Raw genomic sequence first — 20,052 nt, 5'->3', positions numbered from 1 at the left:
GATATCATCTGCAATAGTGAGTATACTCATTTTAGCACCAACACGTTAATTGTTTAGTTTTAACACTGTTTTTAATTGCTTTCATCACTTATTTTTGTATACTTACTATGCTCTTACTAGGATTTAATTTAACACCTTTTATTTTTAACACTAGTACTATTTAATTTGTCCCCCACATTTTAGCGTAGGACCCACCAATATTGGGGTACTTTGAAAGTAGTGGTGGGCTTAACAACATATGGCCATATGGTAAAATGCCTGTGTGCAATAATGTATTTTGATGACAGGTTCTTGGCATATAAGATTAATCATATTCTGCTTTATCAGATCAGCTTAGACCAAAGAACCATGGTGAAAATTCTCATAAGCAGTTTTTCATATTACCAGCAAACTGCATCCAGGGACTTATAGCACCATAACCACTGTAGCACACAACAGTGGTTATGGTGGCTAGTGTCTCTTCCAGTCAGGGTAGGCACCCAATTAATCCCCTCATCTAATGTTGGATGCTGCCAGTTCACAATTGACCCTTCCCCCCCAAATAAATACATTCATAAAGTATATTAGGCTACTTATATATTGTACCAAGGCATTATTAGAATTTTTATTAATTTACACAAACTTTTTGACAATGATACAATGAACATTATATCAATGTAATGACCAGACGATTGATAGGCTTATTATGGCATTTACAGTTTCAAATGTTTATTGTAATGAGAAATAAATGAAAGTCTCTCATTTATTTCTCATTACAATAAACATTTGAAATTGTAAATGCCATAACAAGCCATGCTGCAGGATTCAGGAAGGGAGGAGAAATTAACTGTACCTGCCGTTCTTGGAGAAAATGGCGCTGCGCTATGACCCGGCCGGGCCTCACCCTAGCGATGCTGTGACTCCGCCTCCGCATGACGGAGGCGGTCTGGAGGAAGAGCAAGGTCTGGAGGAAGAGCAAGTCCATCCTACACTATGCGGCAATACTGCTCGCATAGTGAAGGATCGGATGGGAGGGTAAAAGATGGCAGTGCAGCAGGGAGGTGACGGAGCCTCAATTTTGAGGCTTGATTAGGGTGTGCCCAGGCCTATGTCCTCTATTCATCTAAGCATATTCTCACAGTTTTGCAGCCAGGACTCTAGATTATTTTTGTTTGTTGTTGTAAAAAAGTCACATTTATTTTACATTCTTGTGATTCCTTCTGGAGGTCTAAATCATACCTAATTGAAATGACTGCTGTCTCTAGAGTCGTAAGCGCTAGCTGACAGCTTTTCTATTACATAAAATTTGTGGAGATATAGGATGATTGTCAATTACTTTGCCTACTCTAGGTGAATAGTCTGAGATCTATATAAATCACAATGGCATGTATAGCAATGATGCCTGCTTATTCTTAAGCAATATCAGCAAGTAGACAACCAACGACTTATAGAAAGAGACAGATTTCTTATCCTAAACTTACTGTTCCTGGTAACTCAAGAATTTTCACCAAATCTCAGTTGGTCACAGTAATTTTATATTTTAGCAAACAGATTGCCTTCATAATATTTAAACGAAACAGTTCTTACAAAATAATTTATTTCAACAAAGTTATGATTGTGTGCTAACATATTTCTCCATTTTTTTAGGTGCCCCATCACATGGTGGACCTTTGCTGGCTTCCTTAGGCATCCACAGCAGACCCATCCAAACATACTTTGACATCAAGCACTTTCTGACCTTCAGAGTAAATGGGGTGTCTCCTCTCAGCCTCTTCCCTAACTTTAATGCGGTGGGTATATATGATACTTGGAATAACATTATTTTATCTCATTTATCAATAATTTGTTATACTGAGAAAACGTAAACTGTTCTAGTTCCAGTACTACATACTCTGCAAATTACAAAAGAAATCTCCCACCACCATGTACTGTTGTGTGAAAAACAAGGTAGAGAGCCTGACATTTTGGTGTATAGTAAATATAGATAAAATATACATCATAGTAAAATGACACAATAAAAATTCCAGTAAAAAACAAAAGCCTATTTTTTATCTTGTACGTATGCCTATAGCCATATTATATAAAATACAAAAGCTAGAACTCTATAATGTGATTACCACTATCCTAGGCTACATATACATTATAGCAGCGGTTATTAACCTCAGCACCACAGATATAATTTTACACTGAGCAGCACAACATTAAAACCACCACATTGCCCAGGCCATAACACTGCATCCAACGGCCTGCCTTCATGCATAGTGCATCCTGCTACCCAGGCACACACTCACCCGGCCATCCACCTGCACTAAAAGAAAACACGAATCATCAGACCAGGCAACCTTTTTTCATTACGCCATGGTCCAGTTCTGATGCTCACATCCCCATTGAAGGCACTTTTGTCAGTGGGCAGTGGTCATCATGGGCATTCTGACCGGTCTGTGGCTAAAAAGCCCCATACACAGCACTGTGTGTTTTGACAGCACTGTGTGTTTTGACAGCTTTCTGTCATTGGCAGCATTATGTTTTTCAGCAATTTCAGCTACAGTAGCTGTTCTGTGTGTTTGGGATAGCTTTCGCTCCTCACATACATCATTGAGCCTTGAGCACCCACGACCCTGATGCCAATACACCAGTTTTCCATCCTTGCACTACTTTTGGTAGGTTACCACCTCATACTGGAATCACCCCACAAGACTTGCCGTATTGGAGTTGCTCTGACCCACAGGGATTAACAAATTTGCTTAAAATCTAGGAGCTAGCTAAAAAAGTCAAGTTTTTCAACATCTAAATACAATTCTTAAAGGGACACTATAGTAATCAGAACCACTACAGCTTAATGTAGTTGTTCTGGGGTTTATATACTGTCCTTGCACGCTTTTCAATGTAAATGCAAACTTTTTAGACTTAAGGCACCTTAAGCACCTATGTTACTGCACCCCATAGCGATGAATTGATTCAGTACATCTCTATGAGGAGAAGTTTATTGCGCAGCATGGCGTTTTGCCACGCATCTGCAATAGTCTCCAAATAGTTTTGTATGGGGAAGCATTGGATTGGCTGAGATCGTCAAGATTAATGATTTCAGCCATTGAGGTGTGGGAAAAATAGTGAGTAAAACACCTTTCCCATGTGAATGGATGGGGGCAGGTCACCTAAATACACTCACTGACAGACAGACACAAACACACTGACAGACACACACACACACACTGCAACACTCACACTCACAAATCATGTTTTTATTTTATTGTAAATCCACCCAGCCTCCCTACCTTTGATAGAGCTAGAATGGATTAGATTTCCCTGGGGACCAGTGGGGCTGTCATCTCCCTGCTCTGCTCCCGAGAGAGATGTTTAATGATGAGGGGCCGAAATGATGTCATATTCCAACCGTCCTCCTGCTTACCTCAGCCTTGCATGAGCAGACTGCCTGCCTCCAATCTCAGGGGCTGAACAGGCTCATAAATCCACAGGACAAATTTTTAGACACGTGCAATTTGTTTCTTTCTGAATGTTAATTCGGACGAATTTCGGGCAATTAGGACATTCGGATACTTCCGAATAGCTGAAATGCTGAAGTGCCGAAGTGCCGAATTGCCAAAGTCCCGAACTTCCGAAATTGTCGAATTTCCAAAGTGTCAAAGTTCCGAAGTTCCGAAGCACAGTATTGCTGAAGTGTCTTTGTGGGAAAGTTAACAAAAAAAATGGTTTTTTTTGTTGTTGTTTTTTTTCTCCCTTTCTTTTTTGTTAACTCTCCCACAAGGACACTTCAGTCCAATCCCTCTTTTTAGTTAAACACTGTGGGTTATTCCCCATTTAGGGAGAGTAACTGGGTATTTTTTGGCACTGCTCCATTGGTCCCCTATCATATCGGGTCCTTTAGATCAGAGCCTATGTTTGTACTTTTAGTATTGCTGAAGTACTAATATACCCACCCAGTGGAAGAATGAAGAATGTTACACTGTATACAAGTTTAAATAAAAAGTATACAAACATAGCCAGGATTCATCTGTAAGCATTTGCAACACTTACAACAATCAAGTAACATACATTTATATAAAATGTAAGTTACTTAGCCTGTCAATGGAATGACAGGAATGAATAAGTAGATAACTCCCTAATGCCCACGGTATTAGGGAGCTATCTACTAAAAGGCTGAAAGACCTAAATTGGTCTTTCAGCCAAATTTACTAATACAAAGTAAAGATTACTTAGTATTAGTAAATTATGCCCCTACTCGCTATACCGTGAGTAGGGGCATGTCAATTAAACAGTGAGCAGCCAGTGGCTGCTCACTGTAAAAAAAACAAAAAAACATTCCCCCCCCCCCTTGAATGTAACCCCTCCCAAAAAAGATTAACCCCTACCTACCCCACTCACCCTAAAAATAATGAGGGGGACCATTAACTAGATACCTGTAAAATAAATACAAATAAAACTTACCATTTGATGTTTTCTTTCTTCTAAAATCTTATTTTTTTTTCAGCCCCAAAAAAGGTCAAATAAAAATCCATAATAACCGACGCACTTTGAAAATAGTGTCACTGCACTCTGATTGGTTAGCTTGAAATCCAGCCAATCAAAGTGCTCTGTGTCATTTTAAACAGCATGGGAATTTTCCCACGCTGTGTAATTTGACTCATAACAATACTCTGATTGGTGGATTGAAAGTAACCAATCAGAGAGTTATGAGTCAAATTACACAGCGTGGGAAAATTCCAAAGAACTTTCCTATGCTGTGTAAAATTACACTGAGCACTCTGATTGGCTGGATTTGAAGCTAACCAATCAGAGTGTTGTGACAGGTAAATGTAGAGACTTACCTGTCAGTTCCTTCATTTACCTGTCAGAGCACTCTGATTGGATGGCTTAAACCAACCAACCAGAGTGCTCTGAGCATAACTGCAGGGCGGGGCAAGTCTTTATAAGCCTTCCCCCGCTCTTCAGAGCTCAGTCTGTGCGGAGCCCTCCATGGGTGAAGATGAATTTATTTTTTTTGCGCTCAGGTTTTTGTTTTTTTTTCCAGTGCGTCGGTTATTATGGATTTTTATTTGGCCTTTTTTGGGGCTGAAAAAAGATGTTAGAAAAAATAATACATTAAATGGTAAGTTTTATTTTTATTTTTTTCAGGTACCTAGTTAATGGTCCCCCCCCCCTTATTATTTTTAGGGTGAGGGGGTAGGTTAAATAATTTTTGGGGGCTTTGGGGACTCCTAGTCACGTGGCCACAGGCTGCTCACTGTTTAATAGACATGCCCCTACTCGTGGTATAGCGAGTAGGGGCAAAATTTACTAATACTAAGTAATTTTCACTTTTGGTAGATAACTCCCTAATGATGTGGGAATTAGGGAGTTATCTACTAAGCGGCTGCAAGAGAAGTCCTGAAATTCTGAAGTTCATGGCAACCCACGGCAATGCTATCTCGGCTCCTGGGTTCCTGCTATAGCCACCGGACCACCAGGGAAATGTGTCCCCCTTCCTGGCCACAGGTAGGAGGCAGGGAGGAAATAGTGTGATGTGTGTGTGGATGCAGTGTGAGTGTAGTGCATGTAGTGTGTGGATGCAGTGTCTGTTTGTGTATTGCATGTACTGTGTGTGTTTGTTGTGTGGGATAAGTACTGGGGGAAGGAAGGTGCAGTTAAAAAAAAAAAAGTTGGGCTTTTTCCCCCCTCCCTGCCTCTTGCCTGTGGAGGGAAGGAGGGAATAAGCCCAACTAATTAAAAAAAACTGCACCCCTTTTCCCCCAGTACTTATCCCACACAACATACACTGCATCCACACACAAACTACATGCACTACACAAACACTGCATCCGCTACACAAAACGCACACTGCATTACATGCATTACACAAGCGCTCACACAACAGAAACACGCACACTACATGCACTACACACAGACACTGCATCCACTACACACAGTGCATCCACTATAAAAACACACACACTGTGTACCTGTCAGGTCTTGTATCAGTATGTGTGTTTGTATCTGTTTATCTATGGGCGACTGTGTGTCAGTGTATCTGCATGTGTGTACCTGTGTGTCTGTTTGTATCTGTGTATTTGTGTCAGTGTTTGTGTCTGTGTGTCGATGTATCTGCATGTGTGTTCCTATGTGTTTATCAGTCTATCGTCAAATCCTGCCACTTCCATCTCAAAAACATTGTACGCATCCGACCCTACTTAACGCCAAATGCGACTAAGGTGCTGGTCCATTTCACTGTACTTTCTCGCCTTGACTACTTCCGCTTCTCAGTGGTCTTACGTGCTCCCAACTTGCACCATTGCACTCTATAATGAATGCGGCGGCGAGGCTCATCTTTCGGACCGCCCGCAACGCCCGCCCCTCACCGTTCTGTCAGTTCCTACATTGGCTTCCTGTAAGATATAGGGCTCAATTTAAAATTCAGATTCTTGCTTTCAAATCTCGACATAATGCTGCTCCCGTCCAATCTATCCTCCCTAACACTAATAAAAATACTATACCCTTAACCTCTAGTTGCAGTTTCCATTGCTGCAGTGTTATGAACTAGACCAGGGGTAGGCAACCTTTTAGCAGCACTGTGCCGATATAGGATTGTGATGTCCCGTAGCGTGCCGATCCTCAGGCTCGTCGCTACCAGGCAAGCTAACCAAGCAATTGCTTTGGGTCCTGAGCTGGCCTGGGCCCCCAAGCAGGGCCGGCGCTTCCTATAAGGCTGCAGCCACCTGAGCGCTCTATAGAGAGCCTCAGGCGGCTGCAGCACTGCCTCTCTCGTCACCTCCCCTTCCCTGTAGTGTGGCCGAGCTTCTCTTCCTCCTGTCAGGTACCACGCGGTACAGGAGATTCAGTTTCCTGTTCCCGGCTGGACTGACAGGAAGTGACAGGAAGTGAGCTCGGCCACGCTACAGGGAAGGGGAGGTGAGAAGAACGGAGGGAGAGGGGGGGAGTAAAAAGAACATAGGCGGGGGAGTAAGAAGGACACGGGGGAGGGGAGTAAGAAGGACACGGGGGAGGGGAGTAAAAAGGACACAGGGGGAGGGGAATAAGAAGGACACAGGGGGAGGGGAATAAGAAGGACACAGGGGGAGGGGAATAAGAAGGACACAGGGGGAGGGGAATAAGAAGGACACAGGGGGAGGGGAATAAGAAGGACACAGGGAGGGTGGGAGGGGAGTAAGTAAGAAGTAGTAAGAAGAACATGGGGGGAGTAGTAAGAAGAACATGGGGAGGGGGGAGGAGTAAGAAGAACATAGGGAGGGGGGAGGAGTAAGAAGAACATGGGGACAGAAAGAAGAACATAGGGAGGGGGGAAGAAATAAGAAGAACACGGGGGTGAGGAGATAAGGAGAACACAGGGAGGGGGAGGTGAGGAGAAGGGGAGATTAGGAGAACACAGGGAGGGGGATGGTGAGGAGAAGGGGAGATTAAGAGAACACAGGGAGGGGGGGTGAGGAGAAGGGGAGATTAGGAGAACACAGGGAGGGGGTGAGGAGAAGGGGAGATGAGGAGAACACGGGGGGGTGAGGAGATGAGGAGAACACAGGGAGTGGGGTGAGAAGAAGGGGAGATGAGGAGAACACAGGGGGGGGAGAGGAGAAGGGGAGATTATGAGAACACAGGGGGGGTGAGGAGAAGGGGAGATGAGGAGAACACAGGGAGAGGGGGTGAGGAGAAGGGGAGATGAGGAGAACACAGGGGGGGTGAGGAGAAGGGGAGATGAGAACACGGGGGTGAGGAGAAGGGGAGATGAGGAGAAGAGGAGATGAGGAGAACACAGGGAGGGGGTGAGGAGAAGGGGAGATGAGGAGAACACAGGGAGGAGGGTGGAGAAGGGGAGGTGAGGAGAACACAGGGAGGGGGGTGAGGAGAAGGGGAGATGAGGAGAACACAGGGAATTTTCAATTGTTGAAAATGTTCAAGTTTTATGCACATTATATGCAACAGCAGTATTTGCACTGTAAACCTTTTTTATTTATATAAAGTGTGGGTGAACTTAAACTGTATGGCTAGGCTGTGGTTCATGTAGGCTTTGCGGGCGGGGGGGGGGGGTGGGGGCACCATGTCCATTTTGCTTGGGGCCCCCATATTCCTTCAAACGGCCCTGCCGATCCTATTTTTTTAAATTGAGGTGTGTATGCTGCCGTATTCTGCTTGTGTTATTTATACTGTACTTGCGCGTATATGAGCTATTATATTGTATATGTTCATTAGTAGTTTATGGTATCGTGTATGATACATATGAATGTGGGCTGTGTATGAGGGCTGCTTGTGGAATTGTGTGTAGATGGATATGTCACATTGTGTGTTAGGTAGTGTATGGGGGCTGTTTGGGGGTTTGCATGTGAGAGGCTGCATGTGGGATTGTGTGCATGTATGTAGATTGTTAGTGGTGTTGCGTTTGTGGGGATTGTGTGTATGTTTGTGTGTGGGCTGTTCGTATTATTTGTATGAGGGGAGGCTTATTCTGCAGGTCTGTGTATATCTAGCAGTGTGGGTGGCTTCCCTGGGTTCCAGTGGGGACCAGCCTGGGCAGGTACAAGTCAAGGACAGGAGCTGCAACATCAGTGTGGGCTGCTCTACTACAGTGTGGATTCCTATTCACAAGTGCTGGGAGGAACTGATCTGAGATTACTACCTCTATGTGCTGCAATGCATAAATTGAGGATTGTCCTTCACTACCTCTTTGTATTAGCAGATATCTGAAGTTTCACTGAGACTCCTGATAGGCCAGACCCTGTTTGGCTCTAGCAGCCTTGAGTGCCGTGGAAAGACACCTCGAGTGCCGTGCATGGCACTAGTGCCGTAGGTTGCCTACCCCTGAACTAGACTATCACTTTAGGATAGTCAAACAGTAATATATCGTAATTAACAATAAAACAAAAATCAATAATAAATCTCATATAATGAATGCAACAGACTAAATAAAAATAATGTCACTCCGTAACCGAAATGGATATATAAAAATGCAAAGAAAAAGTGAATTAGTAACTTTCTACTTCAATGCATGAAAAGACAATCCAAATATATGGAAAATAAAACTGGCTTTATAAGAGTCTTAGCTCTGAGCTAAAAATCGATGTTTTAAAAATTCAAAATAAAACAGATTCCAGGTAAAATTTGCATTAGCAATAATCAGACTTCATTAACATGTGTCTGCAAACTGATACAGAAAGTGCATATTGGGTGCAGACCTTGTATTGCTCACGGCGTCCCGGATCAGCAGCTTAGATGTTACTATGCTTGATCCAATGCAGGTAAATGCTTCCCAAATGCTGACTTTCAGTGATCGGTAATCAGTCCTTCCAAACGCGTTTCTCCGTCAGAACGGCTTTGTCAATGGATACGGACTGTCAGGCAATTCCCGCTTATATAGCAGTTTGTTCCTCTCGTTTTACACATATCAATAAACAATGTTTCCAAATCTTTAAACATACATAATGTTCATTACTATTACAATGTTGCAATTCTGGCAAATATTCGTAATCATACATATAATATTACGTTCTTTGTTAACATATGTAACCATAGTTACTCCCGCTGGATTCGAATTTGAACGTAACTGTCATTCATTTGAACTATCGTTTTCTAAATATATTCCAAAAGGGAATTTGTCACAATAGTGCACAATAGTGTATTACATAGTTCATACTATTAGTACTACTCTCAGAGGGTGATTCACTAAAAATAAATATGCTGAAAGTAGTATTTGTATCCTGATGGCTTTTACTTAATGTTTGCAATGATATACCGATTGCAAGGTAGGTGCCTACCATATAAAAGTAGGCACTGATATATCTCCAGATCTTTTGGCATTCATGTTCATAAAAAATAAAAAGTTACAAATAAGTCTATCCCATGCTTATATCCCAATTAAAGATACATGCATATTAACGAGACTTATCTCATGTCTTTAAAATACAGAATAAACTATAAATGAAAATCATGATAAAATCATATCCTACATAGGGAAATAAATACATATTATATGTATGATTACGAACAAGAGTTTAAAAATATTTGCCAGAATTGCAACATTGTAATAGTAATGAACGTTATGTATGTTTAAAGATTTGGAAACATTGTTTATTGATATGTGTAAAACGAGAGGAACAAACTGCTATATAAGCGGGAATTGCCTGACAGTCCGTATCCATTGACAAAGCCGTTCTGAAGGAGAAACGCGTTTGGAACTCATATACAATTCATATACAATTAATACTTGGGGTTTGTCAGCCCTTCTTTTTGCCTCTTCCCTTTCCTCACTGCCTCTTTAATAGTAGGATGGACATTAATGCACTTAGACAAAGAGTGGCTAGCAATGCAACTAAATGCTTTGGAACAGATATCCTTAGGGATTACACAACCAAATATAACAATAACTTTTTTTAACCCCTTAAGGACCAAACTTCTGGAATAAAAGGGACTCATGACATGTCACACATGTCACGTGTCCTTAAGGGGGTAAAGGTAGAAACATTATTGAAACAAGAACTGAAAGTCAAATGGGAAGTAGCCACATTACAACAGTATATTATTGATAATATCACCCCAAGAGGGTTAAGATTATTTAAAGAGCCTGTATTTTCAATAGAAGATTCTGAATTAAAAGAAAGATGGTATGAGGCAATGGAGGACTGCTCCGTTGTCTTCATAGACATCATCATGGAATGTAGGAAGAGGCAACTCAAAGAATTAGATCAAGAGATTAAGGGAATCCAAAGTATTTTGGAGCCCCTACTGGAAGATGACAATTCACAAGAAAAGATTACGAAAATATCAGATAGTGTGGACAGATTAGAAGAAGATATTAAGAAAATTAAAAAGAAAAAGTTCATACCGGACATGGAAGATTATAAGAACGACAGTGTCAGACACTTCCATAAGAAATATAATATGCAATATAACCATACCCACTATCAGGAAGAAAATGGCTCATATGATCAATCGAAGGACAACTATCTGTCAGGATCGGGACAGGGATCCAACACGCAGAGTACGAACAGTAGAGATGTACGTATACCGGACCTTAGAATGGCCGGACTAACGTAAGGAGAAAGCAGAGAATAGTCAGAGACAAGCCGGGGTCGAGGGAACGAGAGGACAGGTAAGCGAGAGACAAGCCGAGGTCAAAGGACACGAGAGGTAAACAGGAAGGATAGTACAAGCCGAGTCAAAACCAGATAGAACGATAAACATAAGAGCACTGAGGGACCAGACAAGCTAGATCCACGACAGGGCAATGAACCATTAGCCACATCCCTCTTTTATACCCTGGTTCTCTAAATCATGGCTCTGCCCTTGCCGAGCCCTGATTCGTTGTTCCGAACCAGATTGACAGGTCGGGATGTGATTGCCGTCATGACGTTGGCTCCTGAGCGTCATGTCATAAAAGGAAGTGGGGTTCTCGCGGCCGGCGTGGGAATGACTATGAGAGCTGTGAGGATTAGATGAATCAGCCCCGCTGAGAGAACGGACGTCGGGAAGTCTAACCTCCTCCGAGGTAGAGACTTCAGGTACCCTGACAGTACCCCCCCCTTCAGAAACGCCCACCGGGCGGAAGGAACCGGGGCGAGACGGAAAGCGAGCATGAAAAGCCCTGAGAAGGCGAGGAGCATGCACATCCTCCTGGGCCACCCAAGACCTCTCTTCAGGACCATATCCTTTCCAGTCCACAAGATATTGCACCTTCCCCCGAGAAATCCGAGAATTGAGGATGGAATTGATCTCATACTCCTCCTGACCCTCAACCTGGACAGGACGAGGGGACGGCACAGTGGAGGAAAATCTGTTACATACCAAAGGCTTCAATAAAGAAACATGAAAGGAGTTCGGGATGCGTAAAGCAGGCGGAAGAGCCAGACGATATGCAACAGGATTTATCCGAGACAGAACCCTGTAAGGGCCTATGAAACGAGGAGCAAATTTCATGAAAGGAACTTTCAAGCGGATGTTTCTGGTACTCAACCATACCCTATCGCCCGGAGAGAATACAGGAGCCACCCTTCTGCGTTTGTCAGCGTGTTGTTTGGACAACATGGAACTATGAACAAGGATTTGTCGAGTCTGATCCCACAACTTTCTCAGATTGGCAACATGAATATCAACCGACGGTATCCCCTGGGAGGGGGAGGCCGACGGAAGAACGGAAGGATGGAAGCCATAATTCATGAAAAAGGGGCTAGAACGAGTAGAATCGCAAACACTGTTGTTGTGCGCAAACTCCGCCCAAGGAATCAAACCGACCCAATCGTCCTGGTGTTCAGAAACAAAACAACGCAAGAACTGTTCAACCTTTTGGTTGGTGCGCTCAGCAGCCCCATTGGACTGGGGATGATAGGCAGAGGAAAAATTTAATTTGATACCAAGCTGGGAACAGAAGGATCTCCAAAACCGGGAAACAAATTGGGAACCTCTATCAGAAACGATTTCAGAAGGAATCCCATGTAAACGAAAAATCTCCCTCGCGAAAATTTCAGCCAATTCGGGAGAAGAGGGCAATTTGAGCAGAGGTACAAAATGAGCCATTTTGGTAAACCTGTCAATTACTGTGAGGATAACCGTATGTCTTTTAGAAACCGGTAAATCAACAATGAAGTCCATAGCCAGACAGGACCATGGTTTCACAGGAATTTCTAGGGGTTGCAAAAGTCCACATGGAAGCGTATGAGGTTGTTTGGTCCTCATACAGACATCACATGCCCCGACGAATTCCTTAAGATCCTTACATAATGAAGGCCACCAGAAATCTTTAGAAATCAGAGAACATGACTTGCGTATGCCAGGATGTCCGGCAAATTTACTGTTATGAAAACACTGCATAAGTTCCAGTTGGAGTTTAGGAGGCACGAAGTAACGGTCCCCCGGAATAGGTCCGGGTGCCAGATGTTGTAACTTCTTGATCTCCTCCAGCAACGGAGAGTGAATCTTAATGCTAGTGCTGGCAATAATATTACGCTTAGGAACTATAGAAGAAAAAACCATTTCAGGCATAGTAGAAGGTTCATGTTGGCGGGACAATGCATCGCCTTAGAATTCTTAGAACCAGGTCTATAAGTGAGAACATAGTTGAAATGAGTAAGGAACAAAGACCAACGAGCCTGCCTGGCAGATAATCGCTTGGCTTCCCCTATATATGACAAATTCTTGTGATCCGTCAAAATAGTAACCGGGTGTAAAGTCCCTTCCAACAAGTGTCTCCACTCCTTTAAAGCCAAAATTACCGCTAACAGTTCCCTGTCACCAATATCATACCTGCTCTCAGGCCCAGACAATTTCCTAGAAAAAAAACCACATGGATGCAGTGGTTTATTCAAACTTAACCTTTGGGACAGAATAGCGCCTACACTTGTCTCTGAGGCGTCTACCTCGAGTAAGAAAGGCAAAGATGTGTCTGGATGAACTAATATCGGTGCTGAGGCAAACTGTTCCTTGAGAGTACTGAAAGCAACAAGCGCTTCTGGAGACCATGTCTTAGTATCAGCACCCTGTTTAGTCATGTTAGTAATAGGAGAGATAATAGACGAGTATCCCTTAATGAAGCGCCTATAGTAATTCGAGAAACCGATGAATCTCTGAATGGCTTTGAGTCCCTTGGGCAATGGCCAATCCAAGATAGATTGGAGTTTAACAGGGTCCATCTTAAAGCCCTCTCCAGAAATAACGTAACCAAGAAAATTTACCTGAGATTGGTCAAAGCTACACTTCTCCAATTTGCAGTACAACCCATGCTGTAGAAGTTTATGTAATACCCTTCTGACTTGTTTGTGATGAGTTTCAGGCTCTTTAGAATGTATTAGTATATCATCCAAATAAACTATAACACATTCCTGTTGAAATTCCCTAAGAACCTCATTAATCAAGTCCTGGAATACAGCAGGAGCATTGCAAAGCCCAAAGGGCATTACCGTGTATTCATAGTGGCCATACCGGGTATTGAAAGCCGTTTTCCATTCATCACCCTGCTGAATTCTCACCAAGTTATAAGCTCCCCTCAGGTCTAACTTGGTAAAAATCTTAGAACCTTTCAGGCGATCAAATAGCTCAGTAATCAGGGGAATCGGATAAGCATTTCTGATTGTTATCTTGTTCAAGCCCCGATAATCGATGCAAGGCCGTAGTGTGCCGTCTTTTTTATCTACGAAAAAGAAACCGGCTCCGGCTGGAGAAGAGGACCTCCTAATAAAGCCTTTGTCTAGATTCTCCTGAATGTACTCCTCTAAGACTAAGTTCTCCTTAGCGGATAGAGTATATACATTACCCCTCGGGGGCATAGTACCAGGCAGGAGATTAATCTTACAATCAAAGGACCTGTGTGGAGGTAAAGTATCAGCCTTCCTCTTATCAAAGACTGCCTTTAAATCCTGATACTGGGAAGGTATCTGTAAATCTGTGGGCTTGTTAGAGTTGCTAGGTGTGTCCACTAGGCACAACGGTGAGACTTTCTGTACACAACCTTTCTGGCAACCCTGACCCCAAGAGACTATCTCACCTTGTTTCCAATCAATAGTAGAGTTATGCTTTTTAAGCCAGGGATACCCCAAAACTATAGGAACTGAAGGGGATGAGATAAGCATGAAAGAAATCTCCTCCTCGTGTAAAATACCAATGGCTAGTTTAACTGGTAAAGTTTCACGAGAAATAACTGGATCTAACAACGGTCTACCATCTATGGCCTCAACGGCCAGGGGAGTCTCCTTTAACTGAGATGGGATAGCATGTTTCTTGACAAAAGTTTGATCAATAAAGCTTTCAGCTGCTCCGGAATCTATTAATGCCATAGCTTTAAGTGCTCCCTTTTCCCAAGTTAAAGAAACCTGTACTAGTAGCCTATGATCCCTGTAATCATATGTAGAGGACAAAATAGAAACACCCAAGGCCTGTCCTCTGGAGAAACTTAGGTGCGAGCGTTTCCCGGACGGTTAGGGCAATTAAGGCGTAGGTGACCTCCTACTCCACAATACATACACCGACCCTCCCTTTTCCTATTTTGTCTTTCATTCTCTGAAAGGTGAGTGTTACCAATCTGCATAGGTTCTGGGAGAGCTAGAATAGTAGATTCAGAATTCTGAAATGCGGGAGTTAGACTTAAGGAAGGTCTATAACCAAAATCACGAGTGTTCTGCCTCTGTCTCATGCGTTCATCTATACGAGAAATAAATGAAATTAATTCCTCTAAATTTTCAGGAAGATCCCTAGTGGCAACCTCGTCTAGGATCGCATCTGACAATCCGTTCAGAAATACGTCCATATAGGCTTGTTCATTCCACTTGACCTCTGCCGCCAAGGATCTGAACTCTAGCGCATAATCCACAAGGGTTAGCCTATGCTGTCTAAGACGTAATAGTGATCTAGCAGCACTGGCCTTTCTCCCTGGAGGATCAAAAGTCCTCCTAAACGTAGTAAGGAACGCATTATAGTTATAGACTACTAGATTATCATTTTCCCACAGAGGGTTAGCCCATCTAAGAGCTTTGTCAATGAGTAGCGATATTATGAATCCAACCTTCGCCCTGTCAGTAGGATAGGCGTGGGGTTGTAATTCAAAATGAATTCCTATCTGGTTTAGGAAACCACGACAAGTATCTTGAGCACTGCCATACCGTAAAGGGGAAGTAACACGGGAAGAAATTCCCCCTGTGGCTACCTCTAGGCCTGTGTTAGCAAGAGAGATAGATGGAGTACGAATTTCCTCTGCTTGATTACTCGGATGGGATAGTAATGCCTGCAGCGCCAGAGCCATTTGGTCCATTCTATGGTCCATGGCTTCAAACCTTGAGTCAGGTGAACCAAACTGAGCGTTAGTACCTGCAGGATCCATGGCCCTGTCGTAATGTCAGGATCGGGACAGGGATCCAACACGCAGAGTACGAACAGTAGAGATGTACGTATACCGGACCTTAGAATGGCCGGACTAACGTAAGGAGAAAGCAGAGAATAGTCAGAGACAAGCCGGGGTCGAGGGAACGAGAGGACAGGTAAGCGAGAGACAAGCCGAGGTCAAAGGACACGAGAGGTAAACAGTAAGGATAGTACAAGCCGAGTCAAAACCAGATAGAACGATAAACATAAGAGCACTGAGGGACCAGACAAGCTAGAACCACGACAGGGCAATGAACCATTAGCCACATCCCTCTTTTATACCCTGGTTCTCTAAATCATGGCTCCGCCCTTGCCGAGCCCTGATTCGTTGTTCCGAACCAGATTGGCAGGTCGGGATGTGATTGCCGTCATGACGTCGGCTCCTGAGCGTCGTGTCATAAAAGGAAGTGGGGTTCTCGCGGCTGGCGTGGGAATGACTATGAGAGCTGTGAGGATTAGATGAATCAGCCCCGCTGAGAGAACGGACGTCGGGAAGTCTAACCTCCTCCGAGGTAGAGACTTCAGGTACCCTGACACTATCAAGTCCGTAAATGGGACTGGAAACAAGCAAATAGTCGTAATCCAAACGATAGAAGATCATTACAAGGACAACACAGAGAGAGAAATCCTAATCTGATACCACTCAACAGAAATAGAAGGATGAATGAGAAATGGAAGAATTCCAACATGAATACGAAAGAAGATCAACCAGCAAGAAGAAAGACACAACCTACAGAATATAGAGGAATGGAGAGACCAGACAGGCAGAGTAAGGAAAATGAAAATCTAAGAACATCGAGCAAGATGGGAAGGTGCACACATAACAAGATGACATACTCAAACAGAGAAAGAGGGAAAGAATTAAGACAAGAAAATATGTCCGAGACAAGAAGACGTGAAGAGAGCAGTAATGCACCTAGAACAAGCAACACTGTGACGATACAAGCAGAGATCCATAATCCCTCTAGACAGGAGGTTTTTTAGGCAAGAACACAAGAGAAATTACATCATGGTTTCATCCAGTAATGCCAAAAAGGAAAAAAAGAAAGGGCTCAAATCCAGAGGAGATAGAGGAGGTAGAAGAGCAAGAAATTCGAATCCAGCGGGAGTAACTATGGGTACATATGTTTTTTTTTTTTGTCAATCTTTCTTTTATTGAAGCATATCAAGTGGGGTACAGAAGTAAAGAGAGGGAAATGTAAAAACGGTTCACAATAAGGGATTAGTACATCAATATTGTAGAGAGATTACATTTCCAGAGTGACAATGCCTCATTTTATAATTATGTGAATACAGAGTGGCAAACGATAATCCTGTACAGATTAAAATTAAACAGTGAGCAAGATAAACAAACATGTCTAGGTCAAGTTGCTAGAACAAGAGGTGCCTAACGGAGGCCGACATGCATAGATAAACAAGCTATTGATATATAGGCTTTTCATGTTTCAAGTAACTCAGAGTTGTCTAGCTAGATATGCAGAGTAAGGCTGTCTCATGTGGTACCATGTGAACAGACTAGCTGAGTATTAAACCGAGCATCTGAGTAATCAGGGTTTCAGCAACTTTGCAGTTCAGCCCAAGCAGGGTGGCTGGGAGAGTAAGGCGAAACTATGGCCAACATGGCGTATGCGAAGAGTTAATGTGTGTATCAGGGACATGCTATGTGTCGGGGGTCAGTGTATGCTAGCGAAATAAGAGTAAAACAATAACATGTTAGTACATACCCCGAACATACCCGTTGTGCTAGGCAGTGGTGTATCCTGGTTTTGTGCTGCCCTAGGCAGGACAAAACTCAGGCGCCCTCCCTCCCCCCGCGCCACCCCCACCCAACCTTTCCCCCCGCCCCGCATTCTAAATACACACACACACATTCACTGACAGATACGCATACACTAGCTAACAGAAACACACACACACACTAACAGACACACTCACACTCAGTAACAGACAAACACACTCACTAACAGACATACACTCACTCACTAGCAGACACACACTCACTCACTAGCAGACACACACACTCACTAGCAGACACACACACTCACTAGCAGACACACACACACACACACTAACAGACACAGACACACACACACACTAACAGACACAGACACACACACTAACAGACACACACACTAACAGACACAGACAGAAACACTAACAGACACACACACTGACACAGACACTAACAGACACACACACACTAACAGACACAGACAGAAATACTAACAGACACACACACTAACAGACACACACACACACTCACCCACCCACATTAACACATTTAAAAAAAAAATGTAACACATTTAAAAAAAAAAAAAAAATTTAACACATTTTTTTTTTTATTTATTTGTAAACACATTTTTTTAAATTTATTTTTAACACATTTTTTTTTAATTTAACACCCCCCCCCCCTGCCTCCTTACCTTTGGGAATGCTGGGAGGGGGGGGTGTCTCTTCCTCCCTGGTGGTCCAGTGGCTGCTGGGCGATCGGGCGGCACGCCGGCCGGCGAGGGAGCACTTCCCCTGAGCTGTCTGCTCAGCTCCCTCGCGCGCCTCAGAGTGAGGCTGGGAGCCGGAATATGATGTCATATTCCGGCTCCGCCTCCCAGCCTCACTCTGCGGCTGGCGAGGGAGCTGAGCAGACAGCTCAGGGGAAGTGCTCCCTCGCCACAGGCCAGCCAGCCAGCCCACAGGCTGGCAAGTAGCCAGCCAGCCAGCCCACAGGCCACCAGTTAGGCCACAGGCCAGTAGCCAGCCCACAGGCCTACAGCAAGCCACAGGCTTACAGCCAGCAAGCCCACAGCCTGACAGCCGCAGCCAGCAAGCTACAGCCTGCCAGCCAGCAAGCCACAGCCTGCCAGCCAGCAAGCCACAGCCAGCAAGCCACAGCCTGCCAGCCGCAGCCAGCAAGCCCACAGCCTGCCAGCTGCAACCAGCAAGCCCACAGCCTGCCGGCAGTAGCCAGCAAGCCCACAGCCTGCCAGCAAGCCCACAGCCTGCCAGCCGCAGCCAGTAAGCCCACAGCCTTCCAGCAAGCCCACAGACTGCCAGCCAGCAACAGTAATTAAGGTAAGAGGAGCCAACTTGGCCTAGGTATCAGCGAGCTATGTTGTATTGCTATATTGTGAATAGGAACCAGAGTGTTGGAGAGACCCCCCTCCAGGCCCCATTAGACTCCATTGTAGTCTCTAATGGGACCTGGAGGAAATTATTTCTAACACACTCTCTAAAGGACAATGAGATAGTCTCTGCTAGAATGACCCCCCTCCATGGCCCATTAGCCCTCAATTGTAGTCTCTACTGGGGCCTCAAAGGGATTATTGCACTTTTGTTCCTTGTGTCTAAAGATTGTGTAGGGTGTGGCTGGAGGTGGTGCATGGAGGCGGGACAAGAGTGGCGCTTGCTGCGGAGTATGGGTGGGGCCTGTAAGGGGGCCCTTGATTTATTTTGGCCGGGGGCCCTGAGGGTTCTCAGTCCGCCCCTGCTGGACTTTATTATTTAGTCTGTTGCATTCATTATATGAGATTTATTATTGATTTTTGTTTTATTGTTAATTACGATATATTACTGTTTGACTATCCTAAAGTGATAGTCTAGTTCATAACACTGCAGCAATGGAAACTGCAACTAGAGGTTAAGGGTATAGTATTTTTATTAGTGTATGTTTTTATTTCAATAGGTCGTTAGGTCTCCTATTTTATATACCCTCCTCTCAATTAGATATAATTAATCAGCGCTCCACTTCCTGAATATTTTCTGTATCCTCCCTAATACACAAGTATGTCCCATCTAGGCCCTTTCGCTCTGCTGAAGACTTATGTCTATGCTCGACTTCAAGACTCCTCGAGGGCTGCATCGTTCCTGTGATACTCACTTCCCTCCTCCGTTAGATGCTCACCCAGTCTCCACTCATTCAAAAAATCATTAAAAACCCACTTCTTCATAAAAGCTTATCAATTAAACTGTTAATAGCTCCCGACTGATTCCTCTCTTGCAACTGTCATTAGTCTAATACTATCCTTACCTTTTTGTGTCACTTTACCCCACTCCCTCTAGCATGTAAGCTCATTGAGCAGGGCCCTCAACCCCTCTGTTCCTGTGTGTCCAACTTGTCTGGTTACAACTACATGTTTGTCCGTCCACCCACTGTAAAGCGCTGCAGAATTTGTTGGCGATTTATAAATAATAACATAAAAATAATAATGTATGTGTGATTATGTATATGTGTGT

The 20,052-nt window shown here is 43.8% G+C and overlaps 1 protein-coding gene across 3 annotated transcripts in view; it reads left to right on the top strand.

The window, feature by feature from the left end:
- ZNF385C (zinc finger protein 385C) overlaps positions 1-20,052 on the top strand; it is an 845,536-nt gene that overhangs the window by 685,327 nt on the left and 140,157 nt on the right. For all 3 annotated transcript variants that reach the window (XM_063458900.1, XM_063458899.1, XM_063458901.1), the window contains one exon: positions 1,627-1,769. In XM_063458900.1, coding sequence (XP_063314970.1) covers positions 1,627-1,769 — 143 coding nt within the window. The remainder of the gene's footprint in view (positions 1-1,626; positions 1,770-20,052) is intronic.

Source organism: Pelobates fuscus, chromosome 6, assembly GCF_036172605.1.
Source record: "Pelobates fuscus isolate aPelFus1 chromosome 6, aPelFus1.pri, whole genome shotgun sequence".
Classification (NCBI taxonomy): Eukaryota; Metazoa; Chordata; class Amphibia; order Anura; family Pelobatidae; genus Pelobates; species Pelobates fuscus.
Note: the sequence above shows the minus strand (reverse complement) of the source record. Positions and strands in the feature narration are given on the sequence as shown.